The 15350-nt window shown below is 42.9% G+C and overlaps 1 protein-coding gene across 1 annotated transcript; it reads left to right on the plus strand.

Moving 5' to 3' along the window:
- On the plus strand, positions 1-11896 carry LOC116957848 (heat shock factor-binding protein 1-like). Its single transcript, XM_076053820.1, has 4 exons — positions 1-245; positions 7822-7888; positions 10242-10337; positions 11535-11896. The coding sequence occupies exons 1-4, from the start codon at positions 201-203 to the stop codon at positions 11549-11551; spliced, it is 225 nt and encodes a 74-aa protein (XP_075909935.1). The 5' UTR covers positions 1-200; the 3' UTR covers positions 11552-11896.
- Positions 11897-15350: the final 3454 nt, after the last annotated feature.

The raw sequence follows: 15350 nt of genomic DNA on the forward strand, positions 1-15350 counted from the left end.
ACCTCCCCCCCGCCCGCCATTCAACAGTCACCGTGCAACGCCCCGGGCTTGTGTTTTCAACTCATTCTTCTCCGTTCATTCAAAACACATTCAGTGAAACGAGGTCGAAGGGCTTCGCGCTCTCCTCTCTCTCCTCTCTCTCGTCCGTCCGTCCGCGTTGTCCGCTGCCTCCCCCACCACCGCCGCCGCCTCCGGCTACGATGAGCGACGCCGAGCCGGAGACGGTCCAGGATTTGAAGGCGCTTGTGAGTCCGTGCCAGGCCAAGGCCCCACAGGCCCCCACCACCCGCCTTGTTATCGTCCTAACGACTACAACAACGACAACAACAACGATCTCCTTGGTTCTTTCGGTAAAGTCACGTAGAATGGGAATTTAAAAAAAACAAAATAAAGACAATAAAATTCTCACGACGTTTCGGCCACAACACAAGTGGCCTTCTTCAGGTGAAGAGACAGGTCTGTCGGGAAGACAGAGCTTGAATGAACGCTGACATGCAAGGACCGCGTCTATTAATCTGTGTTGGCGGAGTTAAAATATGAATGTGCATGTTACCTGCATCACCTCCGGAGAGGAGGAGGAGGGAGGGGGCTGGGAACACAGGCAGAGAGGACAAAATAAACGGGGCAAGTGTAACAGCCAAGGTGCGCTGTTGTGTCCTGAGTCGCCTTATGACTATGCTGTAAACTGGACTACTATATAATACAATATTATACCTTCCAATCTAAACTACATGGTATAACATCATATCATAGACAAATTCCACCTTTGAATTATACAATGCGTTACTTTACACTACCATATACTTTAGATTATAAACTATTAGACTTGTGATATTACACTGTCTTATTCTATGAACCCAACTATATACCACACTGATGTATATTCGTTATGCAATTACGATGCTATATATTGCCTTATGAGTTATGTTAAACATTACAATGTTATACTATTAATTATTATACTACATGTTATAAACCATACCATTGACCGTGGTGTGAGAAGTATTAAGAGGCAGTGCCAGCGAAAGGGCTGCGGTCTGAAAATCACCATAAAATACAATCAATTAAGAACCGAAATGGTTTAAAACATCTTTCCAATGGTTACTAAGCCAGAATCCATCTTCTCGGTTGAAATTGTCTCTGTGCTTGTATATGTGAATGGCCTCATGAACGAATCTCTCATGGTAGCCGGTTGGCTTGCAAAGAACCTCCGTCTTGGAGAAGTCAATGTCATGTGAGCCCACTGAATTATAACAGTGATCTGCCACGGCAGAGGAGTTCGTCCTACCGTGTTTCAGGTCTGCTTTATGTTCGCGGATGGGTCCGAGATATGTCGTTTGGTTTCTCCAATGTAGCTACTACCACAGAGGCACTTTAGTTTGTAAACGCCCGGGTACTGTATGTCTGGAACCACATCCTTTACAGATGGAACCAGATCACGGACTTTATGTACTGTGTTGAATCGGACCTGGATCTTGTGTTTATTCAGGATTTTGGAGATATTTTTGTGACCCCCGCAATGTAGGTCAGGACACAACAACGCACCTTGGCTGTTACACTTGCCCCTTTTATTTTGTCCTCTCTGCCTGTGTTCCCAGCCCCCTCCCTCCTCCTCTCCGGAGGTGATGCAGGTAACATGCACATTCATATTTTAACTCTGCCCACACAGATTAATAGACGCGGTCCTTGCATGACAGCGTTCATTCAAGCTCTATCTTCTGGACAGACCTGTCTCTTCACCTGAAGAAGGCAACTTGTGTTGTGGCCGAAACGTCGTGAGAATTTTATTGTCTTATTTTATTATTTGATTCCCATTCTAGGTGACTTTACCGAAAGAACCAAGAAGACGAATCCTTGCAGTCACGAAAGCTTTAAATCGAAAGAGACAACAATAATAATAACAATAGTAACCCCATACATGTCAACATCCTTATTGGCTGTACGCCGTATGAACCTGACAACTCAATTTGCCTGTACAAGAATACGGAGTTAATCTTATTGGTTGACAGGCAATGATACAATACACTACTTGACAATATACACTACACTACACTGTACACTACTTTAAACTACACTATACACTACTTTACACTACACTATACACTACACACTACTTTACACTACACTATACACGACACTACACACTACTTTACACTACACTATACACTACTTTACACTACATTATACTATACACTACTTTACACTACACTATACACTACTTTACACTACACTATACACTACTACACTATACACTACTTTACACTACACTATACACTACTTTACACTACTACTATACACTATGCTATACACTACTTTACACTATAATATGCACTACTTTACACTACACACTACTTTACACTACACTATACACTACTACACTATACACTACGTTATACTACACTATACACTACTACACTACTTTATACACTACACTAAACACGGCACTATACACTACTATACACTACTTTACACTACACTATTCACTACTCTACACTACTTTATACACTAATTTATACACGACACATACACGACACATCCTAATTAAAATGCAAATCAATAACATTTTTGACATGCGTTTTTCTGGATTTTTTTGTTGTTATTCTGTCTCTCACTGTTCAAATAAACCTACCAATAAAATTATAGACTGATAATTTCTTTGTCAGTGGGTAAACGTACAAAATCAGCAGAGGATCAAATACTTTTTTCCCTCACTGTATACACTACTGTACACTACACTATACACTACACTATAGACTACACTATGCACTACTTTATTCTCCACTATACACTACACACTACTACACTATACACTTCTACACCATACACTACTTGATACTACACTATACACTATACACTACTTTTCACTACACTACTACACTACACGCTACTTTATACACTACACTATACATGACACTATACACGACACTATACACTACTATACACTACACTATACACTACTTTACACTACACTATACACTACACTATACAGTACACTATACACTACCCACTCCTATACACTACACTATACCCTACTTTCCACTACACTGCACACTACTTTACACTACACTATACACTATACTATACACGACACTATACACTACTACACTATACACTACTTTACACTATACACTACACTATACACTACTTTATACTATAATATGCACTACTTTACACTATACACTACACTATACACTACTTTATACTACACTATACACTAAACTATACACTACTTTACACTACACCATACACTACTACACTACACACTACTTTATACACTATACTATACACGGCACTATACACTACTATACACTACACTATACAATACTTTACACTACACTATTCACTGCTTTACACTACTTTATACACTACTTTATACACGACACATACACGACACATCCTCATTAAAATGCAAATCAATTAATAACATTTTTGACATGCGTTTTTCTGGATTTTTTTTGTTGTTATTCTGTCTCTCACTGTTCAAATAAACCTGCCAATAAAATTATAGACTGATAATTTCTTTGTCAGTGGGTAAACGTACAAAATCAGCAGAGGATCAAATACTTTTTTCCCTCACTGTATACACTACTGTACATTACACTATACACTACACTATAGACTACACTATGCACTTCTTTATTATACACTATACACTACACACTACTACACTATACACTACTTTACACTGCACTATACACTACTACACTATACACTACACTATACACTACTACAATATACACTACTTTATACTACACTATACACTACTTTACACTACACTACTACACTACACACTACTTTATACACTACATTATACACGACACCATACACTACTATACACTACACTATACACTACTTTACACTACACTATACACTACTTTACACTACACTATTCACTACTTCACACTACACTATTCACTACTTTATACACTGATATACACTACACTATACACTGCACTATACACTACACTATACACTGCACACTCCTATACACTACACTATACACTACACACTCCTATACACTACTTTACACTACACTATACACTACTTTACACTACACACTACTACTACACTATACACTACACTGTATACTACTACACTATACTATGAACTACCCTATACACTACTACACTATACACTACACTATACACTACTACACTATACACTACGACTACACTATACACTACACACTACTTTACACTACACTATACAGTACACTATACACTACTACTACACTATACACTACTTTACACTACACTATACACTACTACACTACACACTACTTTATACACTACACTATACACGGCACTATACACTACACTATACAATACTTTACACTATTCACTACTTTATACACGACACATACACGACACATCATTAAAACGCAAATCAATTAATAACATTTTTGACATGCGTTTTTCTGGATGTTTTTGTTATTCTGTCTCTCACTGTTCAAATAAACCTACCAATAAAATTATAGACTGATAATTTCTTTGTCAGTGGGTAAACGTACAAAATCAGCAGAGGATCAAATACTTTTTTCCCTCACTGTATACACTACTGTACACTACACTATACACTACACTATAGACTACACTATGCACTACTTTATTCTCCACTATACACTACACACTACTACACTATGCACTACACTATACACTTCTACACCATACACTACTTTATACTACACTATACACTACTTTTCACTACACTACTACACTACACGCTACTTTATACACTACACTATACACGACACTATACACTACTATACACTACACTATACACTACTTTACACTACACTATACACTACACTATACAGTGCACTATATACTACCCACTCCTATACACTACACTATACCCTACTTTCCACTACACTGCACACTACTTTACACTACACTATACACTATACTATACACGACACTATACACTACTACACTATACACTACTTTACACTATACACTACACTATACACTACACTATACACTACTTTACACTATAATATGCACTACTTTACACTATACACTACACTATACACTACTTTATACTACACTATACACTACACTATACACTACTTTACACCACTATACACTACTACACTACACACTTCTTTATACACTACACTATACATGGCACTATACACTACTATACACTACACTATACAACACTTTACACTATTCACTGCTTTACACTACTTATACACTACTTTATACACGGCACATACACGACACATCCTCATTAAAATACAAATCAATTTATAACATTTTTGACATGCGTTTTTCTGGATTTTTTGTTGTTATTCTGTCTCTCACTGTTCAAATAAACCTACCAATAAAATAATAGACTGATAATTTCTTTGTCAGTGGGTAAACATACAAAATCAGCAGAGGATCAAATACTTTTTTCCCTCACTGTATACACTACTGTACATTACACTATACACTACACTATAGACTACGCTATGCACTACTTTATTCTACACTATACACTACACACTACTACACTATACACTACTTTACACTGCACTATATACTACTACACTATACACTACACTATACACTACTACAATATACACTACTTTATACTACACTATACACTACTTTACACTACACTACACACTACTTTATACACTACATTATACACATCACCATACACTACTATAGACTACACTATACACTACTTTACACTACACTATACACTACTTTACACTATTCACTACTTTACACTACACTATTCACTACTTTACACTACTTTATACACTACTTTATACACTGATATACACTACACTATACACTGCACTATACACTACACTATACACTGCACACTCCTATACACTATACACTACACTATACACTACACACTCCTATACACTACTTTACACTACACTATACACTACTTTACACTATACACTACACTACTACTACACTATACACTACACTATATACTACTACACTATACTATACACAACACTATACACTACACTATACACTACTACACTATACACTACTACACTATACACTACGACTACACTATACACTACTTTACACTATACACTACACTATACAGTACACTATACACTACTACTACTACACTATACACTACACTATACACTACTTTATACTACACTATACACTACACTATACACTACTTTACACTACACTATACACTACTACACTACACACTACTTTATACACTACACTATACACGGCACTATACACTACTATACACTACACTATACAATACTTTACACTATTCACTACTTTATACTACTTTATACACGACACATACACGACACATCCTCATTAAAACGCAAATCAATTAATAACATTTTTGACATGCGTTTTTCTGGATTTTTTTGTTGTTATTCTGTCTCTCACTGTTCAAATAAACCTACCAATAAAATTATAGACTGATAATTTCTTTGTCAGTGGGTAAACGTACAAAATCAGCAGAGGATCAAATACTTTTTTCCCTCACTGTATACACTACTGTACACTACACTATACACTACACTATAGACTACACTATGCACTACTTTATTCTCCACTATACACTACACTTTACTACACTATACACTACTTTACACTGCACTATACACTACTACACTATACACTACTACACTATACTACACTATACACTACTTTACACTACACTACACACTACTTTATACACTACATTATACACGACACCATACACTACTATACACTACACTATACACTACTTTACACTACACTATACACTACTTTACACTATACACCACTACACACTACTACTACACTATACACTACACACTCCTATACACTACACTATACACTACACTATACACTACACACTCCTATACACTACTTTACACTACACTATACACTACTTTACACTACACTATACACTACTACTACACTATACACTACACTATATACTACTACACTATACACTACACTATACAGTACACTATACACTACTACTGCACTATACACTACACTATACACTACTTTATACACTACACTATACACTACACTATACACTACTATACACTACACTATACACTACACTACTATACACTACACTATACACTACACTAATATACACTACACCATACACTACTTTATACACTACACTACACTATACACTCCACTATACACTACTATGTACTACACTACTATGCACAACACTACTATACACTACACTACTATACACTACACTACTTAACACTATTATACACTACACTGTACACTACTATACACTACACTATACACGACACTACTATACACTACTATACACTACACTACTATACACCACTATACTCTACACTTTACACTAGACTACTATACACGACACTGCACTATACCCTGCACTACTACACAGCTGTCAAACCCTTATCAGTGCCCTACCTTATTACAGACCAATTCAGACATTTATTGGTCACTCCCGCGCCCTTATAAATCTCAACGTTCATCCTACAAAGACCCATCACGTGGTGATGGGGATTGCTGATGATGGCAGTTACCATTGATCGCGATTGCTGATAATGGTGATTGCTGATAATGGTGATTGCTGATGGTGATTGCTAATGATGGAGTTTGTTTATGCAAATTTACAATGATGGTGATTGCCAATGATGGTGATTGTTGATGTTGATTGCTGACGATAGTTATTGTTAATGATGGTGATTGTTAATGATGGTAATTACCAATGATGGTGATTGTTGGTTATGGTGATTGCTGATGTGTTGGTTATGGTGATTGCTGATGATGATTGATTTCTGCTGACGACGATGATGATGGTGATTGCTAATGATGCGGTTTTTTTTCTTATTTTCATCCCGCGCAGGTCGAGAACATCTTCCAACAGATCCAGGACAAACTCCAGGGTCTCTCTGGCCAAGTTATCGGAAGAAATATCCGAGCAAGTTGCATAAGTGTGGTTCGCGTGTGCGTGTGTCTGGCCAGTACGTGCTTTGTGCGTGATTAGCGGTCTACATGTTGGTACGTATCTGTTGTTACTGTTCTTCTTGGTATTGCATTGTTTAGTGATACTTGCCTTGGCAGCTGTGCACGTTCAATACTCAGCGCCTTCGTCATTAAGACTGCCCTAATAGGAGCAATGTAATGGTGTGTGTGTGATTTGTGTGCGGTTAATATGGGGGTGTGTGCGTGGTTGGTTGGCGTGTGTGTGTGGTTGGCGTGTGTGTGTGGTTGGTGTGTGAGGTTGGTGTGTGTGTGAGGTTGGTGTGTGTGTGTGAAGATGTTAGGGCTAGAACATGGTCGGTGTGTGCTTGGTGTGTGTGTGTGTTGTATGTATGTGGTTGGTGTGTGTGGTTGGTGTGTGTACGTTGTATGTGTGTGCTTGGTGTGTGTGTGTGTTGTATGTATGTGGTTGGTGTGTGTGGTTTGTGTGTGTACGTTGTATGTGTGTGCTTGGTGTGTGTGTGTGTTGTATGTATATGGTTGGTGTGTGTGTGTGGTTGGTGTGTGTGTGTGGTTGGTGTGTGTGTGGTTGGTGTGTGAGTTTGGTGTGTGTGTGTGGTTGATGTGTGTGTGTGGTTGGTATGTGTGAAGATGTTAGGGCTAGTACATGGTCGGTGTGTGTGTTTGGTGTGTGTGTGTGCGTTGTATGTGTGTGGTCGGTGTGTGTGGTTGGTGTGTGTGTGCGTTGTGTGTGTGTGGTTCGTGTGTGTGTGTGTTGTGTGTCTGGTGTGTGTGTGCACACACGTTAGGGTTAGTATACGGTTGTGTGTGTGTGGTTGGTGTGTGTGTGTGTATGCGTTGTGTGTGTGTGGTGTGTGTGTGTTGTTTATGTGTGGTGTGTGTGTGCGCACACTTGTTAGGGTTAGTATACGGTTGTGTGTGCGTGTGGCTGTGATGTATCCGTCGCGACTATCACAAGTGGAGCTGGCTGATAAAATCTGACAACCCATTAGGTGTCTTGGTGGCTCAAGGGTACAAACCAAGGTGAGTTAGATGGCAATGACGAGATTGATCTACATTCAGCCAAGCGGTGCTCGTGGGAAAACCCGAGTTCAACGGAGCAACCGATAGGTAAACATAAAAGAGATGCAACGTTGTCCTGGGTTTCGTAAAGGGCCTCGTGGCTCAAGAAACACTCTCCATGCCCCGTATTGCTCTTTATTATTTACATGTTTATTTCGTTGTCCTCATTAGTCACCCCAGGAAAGGCTCACTGTGTCTCACGACACTTTCAGGAGGGTCCTGCCAAGTTCGCTGCAGGAGCGGGCAACGTTCCTGCTGCATCTAATTCCACTTCAGTCATTTGCGGGTTAATTGTTCACAATTGGGACATTTGACCGATGCCAAGTTACGTTGTACAGTAAAACCTTGGATTGCGAGTAACTTGGTCTGCGAGTGTTTTGCAAGACGAGCAAAAATCTTAAAGTAAATATTAATTTGATAAACGAGCGAGGTCTTGCAATACGAGTAGTGTACGTATACGCTTTGTCTGCCGAGCGTCACGTGATCACAACTGATATACGAGTGCTTTGGATTACCATTGCGTTTCCGGAAGGGAATTATGCTTGCAGTCCAAGGTTTTACTATACGGGGTTTTTTTTAAAGCTATGGAAGCAAAAACGAAGGAACCCGGTGAAAACACAAAGATCCCCCCCCCCCCGTGTAGCCTCAACAGACTGTTGGGGCAAGTGCTGTTAGCGAGCACCTATGAAGGCTTGAACGGCACACGAGGGGTGGGTGGCCAGCACCACGCCCGACCGCCTTTGTCTTCCCGGTGGCGATATTGACACAGCCCACCAGGTTCTCGTATGAGGCTGAGTCGACCTAGGGGATGCCCAGGGCAGTTCATATAATCGTCACCGGTGTTGGCCGTGAGCGGGAATCGAACTCGGGTTGCCGGGTTTGTAGCGCAGCGTAGCGCTAACCGCACACCACTTTTCCCCACACACTCACAATTGCACACAAAGACAAGACAAAGATCCCCCGTATGGCCTCAAGAGACTGTTGGGGCAAGTGGTGTTAGCGAGCAGCGCCTATGACGGCACTCTCAAACTCACACGCTCACACCCCGCAGGACGGGGGTAAAACATACAAACCCCACACAGGCGGCAGGCACCCGAGTCGGGAATCAAACCCAGGTACTTCTTGCTGTGAGGCGCAGATGTTAAACCACTGCGCCAATGTCCTGCGAGAGGCGTACGGAATAATTGGGAGCATTGCGCTCGTGCGTTCGTGAACTTCTTTTGTGCCTGCCGCGTCGTATCCCTTAACCCCGGTGCCAACTCGATGGGTTGAGCGGGCACGTCGATGACCTGGAGAGGCAAGTGTCGGACCTGATGACCCGGACGAGGCTGGAGGAGTTCGAATCGCACCGCCGCGGTAAGATTCGTTGGCCCCAGGGTTGCCACCGGAGTGGCGGCCCTGCAATTGGTCGCTCGCGAGCACCCTCCAGAGACTAGAGGGATCTCCACTAGAGGGACCTCAAGGGAGCCGCCCCCCCCCCCCCCGCCATTTAGAGGATATTCGGCCTACTCCTCTACGCTGCCCAGACATCCTTGGAAGCAGTGCCGGATGAAGCTAGTGCAGGGCCTGTAGCATATGTTATAAAGGGGCCCTAAATAACAAAAAAACGTAAATATTAAAACACATTTTTTTACTTGCATAGTAAAGTAATTGTATTTTTTCATTTTCTATACAGCCAGATATTACGACAAATCGCTAACATTAAACACCCAGTCATTCATAAAAGTTGAAGACGGTATAGTACTATAGTAATAGAGCAAGTGCAGAATTACCGAACCGGAATTGATAGCTTGAAAGCATTTAGCGCGGTGTCCTTGAAAGTGCGGGGCCCGTAGCATTTGATACTTTTGCTCCTAGGATAATCCGGTACTGCTTGTAAGAGAATACACACTCCACCCCGCCGCAGTAGATGGACTTAACTGGTGTGCTTATTAATACCGATCGGTGGACAGAGATGGAGGGTGGTGGGAGGAGTACTTGAGACACTCATCCTCTGGATCGCAACTCCAGTGCACTGATAGTTTTACCATAAGGGGTGGGGTGGTGGCGCAGCCGTTAGCACACTTTGCCTTGAACCTCGCGACCTGAGTTCAATCCTCGGCCACGGCTAATATCTGTTGTGAAGCGATATTGGAACCAATCCTCCATCACCCCCACCACCCCATCACACCACCTTCACAAACACGCACTGACCAGCGTGGCGAAGTACGGTCAAAGAGCCCCCATGACCAACTGTGGTGTAGGGAGTCCTCCATCCAGCGGTGGATTGATCAAGAGCTTTATTTATTTACCGAGGGGGGCCATCGCCCACGAAGCCTTGGCCAAGCGTTGGAACGTTCATCATTGCCACGCGCAACGTGAGACCTTTTGACCGTGCCCATCTTGATGTTTTTTTCCCTTCTATTCTTTGGGTCTTTCGGTAAAGTCACGTAGGTAGGTTCAACTTACGTAGGTGAACCTATCTACGTGACTTTACCAAACGACCCAAAGAATATGAATTCCTGCCGCCACGAAAGCTTCACGTCAAGATTTTTTTCCTTTCTGATTTCGCAGAGTGGCCGCTTCGCTGAGGCTCCCTGGCACGAGAAGAGTCAACGTAGAACGCTGCGCAATGCACGCACGAGAAGTCTGACCTTAGAGCTGCGATGATTAGTCGATGTATCTCGATTCACTTGAGTAATCCATAATACACAACGTTTGTAAATGTTGTAGCTTTGCTCTCCAGCACACCGGTGTTGCTGTACTAGTCATGAATTGGCACGTCCTGTTTATGTGACAAACCTTACTTATTGGCTGTGTCGGGTGGCGGCGGCGGCGAGTTTAACCCACAAAACCTCGATTTTTGGATGACATTTGGTCGCGAAAGCCTACGACGTGTTCAACTCAATTGAGTAAAACAAGAAATGACAAGAGAACACTTTGTCTGTGATCGATTAAACTCGGGTCCGTTTTACACGTGGCGGCCACACCTACTACGTTGTGCCTTGTGAAGGCAGGGAACCCCCCCCCCCTTTAAGCCACGCCCCGCGCAACTCCGACCAATGGGGAGGCTTCTGATGTCGCCAAGCGCCCCGCCTTCCCTCCCCCCCGACCTCTTATGGTGATGTGCCGCTATCACGCAGTCACTCGCTCTCGAAGGGAGCGAGCGACGGAGAGCGGCGCGTGGAGGAATCGCAACCAAGTCGGAAAATTCAGCAGCTCGGAGGTCGGCAGGCAGGCAGTTGAGCCGGCATCAAAGTCTCTCCCCAAGCTCTGCGGTCCTCTACATATTTAAGGCGTTATCAGAAAACTAATGAGCGCTTCATCAGTGAAAACTCGAGTGAATAACCACGCATTTTTGTCGTAGCGCCTTCTCCTGGCGAGCGAGAGTATAGCAGCTCTGCTCCCGCGGGAAGGAGAGTTTAGAAACGCTTTCTGTGTGCGGTCAGCCTCCACCAAAGTAACTTTGTATTTTATTTTCCCAGCTAATGCCCACTGAGCTTCGTAGCTATTTTTCAGAAGCGAACAGTCTATCAAAAATGGTAGCTCAGCGGAGTGGCTTACGTGGAAATCGATAGCAGCCAAATGCTCTAAAACGCGCGATGTTGATTTTAAGTGATGTGGAGGGGAAAATCGGAGGACCCGGAGAAAAATCCACACGACCACGGGAAGAGAGACACACAGACTCCAAATATACAGCAGCAGGCGTCAGGATCGGGATTGAACCCACGACCTCCTGTGTACCAGGCGAGGTAGTAATCATCTCGCCACCACTGTTGCTGGAGCTCAGGAAGCCAACTTGCACCGTAGCCACCGCCACCGCCCGGCTGCTCCAGGGGAATCGATTCATTGAAGCAATCGGGCTGGCCACCTCCAGTCGCCTGCACTCGAATTGTCGTCGGTGCACGGGTCGAGGGAGCTTTAATGCAAGGTCGTCGTGTGCAAACGGCAAACTCCGCCGTCCACTGCACATTCATGTTGTTTCAAAGTGAAGAGTGTTCGTGTGGAGTACTCACGGTGCCCCCCCCCTCCCCCCCCCCCACATTAACCGGTGTGGTCACACGGCGCTGATGATGCGGTGAGGCTTTCTGGTGCGCTGCATTTGGTTTATAGCGGAGTAAACGGTTCTCTTTCCGTACGAAGGATTCTTCTTGCTGATCTCCCCGATGTTTAGCTTATAAATGAGTGAATGATTACAGTTACTTATCCAGGAAAGCCAAATCGAGTCTCTTTATTTTTAAGTGGAGTTTTGCTACATTCAGATTTATATATATAGGTTTAAAAATATGTTTTTCAGCCAATTATGAGTGTTTATACATACGGGAGGAAACCGGAGCACTATGGAGAAAACGTGAGAGGGGCGACGCTCGATCCCCATACAGATGGAATCGAGTCCACGTTTGACGTACCGCCTCGAGGTTATGGCCCCTCGACACTCAAGGCGAAGGGACTTTGACAACGTTGGCGTGATGCACCAATAAAGTGCAGGTGTTTTTGTTGTTGTTCAGGCCGTGTCGTCACAAAACTCTAAGCCCAAGCCTCGCGCTCTACACCGCAAGACGTTTACACCTGCACTCTAGAGTAATTGAGTGTTTTTGATTTAAAGCTTTCGTGACTGCAGGGATTCATATTCTTGGTTCTTTCAGTAAAGTCACGTAGAAGGGAAACAATTAAATAATAAAAATATATAAAACAATAAAATTCTTACGACGTTTCGACTGCAACACAAGCAATCATCATCAGGTGTGAAAAACACAGCAAGAGAAAAAAACGCCACTTTTTTCAAAAATTTCTTGCTGTGGTTTTCACACCTGATGATTATTGCTTGTGTTGCAGTCGCAACGTCGTGAGAGTTTTATTGTTTTATATTTTTATTATTTTATTGTTTCCCTTTTACGTGACTTTACCGAAAGAACCAAGAATATAATTGAGTGTTGTTGAGATCGTTGAATCGAGTACTGTGTTGCCAAAGTGCGCGCGTTCTGCGTGGCTGTTATTGGACTGTTACGGCAGAATGTCGCATTCGTCTTTTTTCTTGAATCCAGGCGGCTCGGAGGTTCGGTTTAATTGGGTGGAAGCGTTCCAGCAATCGTTGAGTTCGCCCGTGGTACGCGACACCTTGTGAACTTTGGTTTTTAATACGGGCTTTCACGACCGATGTGATTCGCGATTTGTTTCATTGGAGGGGGGGGGGGTGAGATCGGCGTTGTCGTGTCGGTGTACAGGGACTCCTGTTTAGGAACACTCGACTTGCGAACTTTCAGGCATGCGAAAAACCTCGTCCATATGTCCAGCTTCCTGTTCGGAACCAAGAGTCGTAAGTTCAACCACCGGGTAATAGAAGGCGGTGGCGGCATCTACATCTGCAGAACGTGAAGAACCAGTGGTTTCTACATCTGCAGAACGTGAAAAGCAGTGGCATCAACATCTGCAGAACGTGAAAACCAGTGGCATCTACATCTGCAGAACGTGAAGAACCAGTGGCATCTACATCTGCAGAACGTGAAGAACCAGTAGCTTCTACATCTGCAGAACGTGAAGAACCAGTGGCTTCTACATCTGCAGAACGTGAAGAACCCGTGGCATCTACATCTGTAGAACGTGAAGAACCAGTGGCATCTACAGAACGTGAAGAACCAATGGCATCTACATCTGCAGAACGTGAAAACCAGTGGCATCTACATCTGCAGAACGTGAAAACCAGTGGCATCTACATCTGCAGAACGTGAAGAACCAGTGGCATCTACATCTGCAGAACGTGAAGAACCCGTGGCATCTGCAGAACGTGAAGAACCAGTGGCATCTACAGCGGCAGAACGCGAAGAACAAGTGGCATCTACATCTGCAGAACGTCAAAACCAGTGGCATCTACATCTGTAGAACGTGAAGAACCAGTGTAATCTACATCTGTAGAACGTGAAGAACCAGTGGCTTCTACATCTGCAGAACGTGAAGAACCAGTGGCATCTACATCTGCAGAACGTGAAAACCAGTGGCATCTACATCTGTAGAACGTGAAGAACCAGTGGAATCTACATCTGTAGAACGTGAAGAACCAGTGGCATCTACATCTGCAGAATGTGAAGAATCAGTGGCATCTACATCTGCAGAACGTGAAGAACCAGTGGCATCTACATCTACAGAACATGAAGAACCAGTGGCATCTACATCTGCAGAACGTGAAGAACCAGTGGCATCTACAGCTGCAGAACGTGAAGAACCAGTGGCATCTACAGGTGCAGAACGTGAAGCACCAGTGGCATCTACATCTGCAGAACGTGAAGAACCAGTGGCATCTACATCTGCAGAACGTGAAGAACCAGTGGCGTCTACATCTACAGAACATGAAGAACCAGTGGCATCTACATCTGCAGAACGTGAAGAACCAGT

The sequence above is a fragment of the Petromyzon marinus genome, chromosome 63 (assembly GCF_048934315.1).
Source record: "Petromyzon marinus isolate PM22_M1 ecotype Great Lakes invasive population chromosome 63, UKy_Petmar_22M1.pri1.0, whole genome shotgun sequence".
In the NCBI taxonomy this organism is placed as follows: domain Eukaryota; kingdom Metazoa; phylum Chordata; class Hyperoartia; order Petromyzontiformes; family Petromyzontidae; genus Petromyzon; species Petromyzon marinus.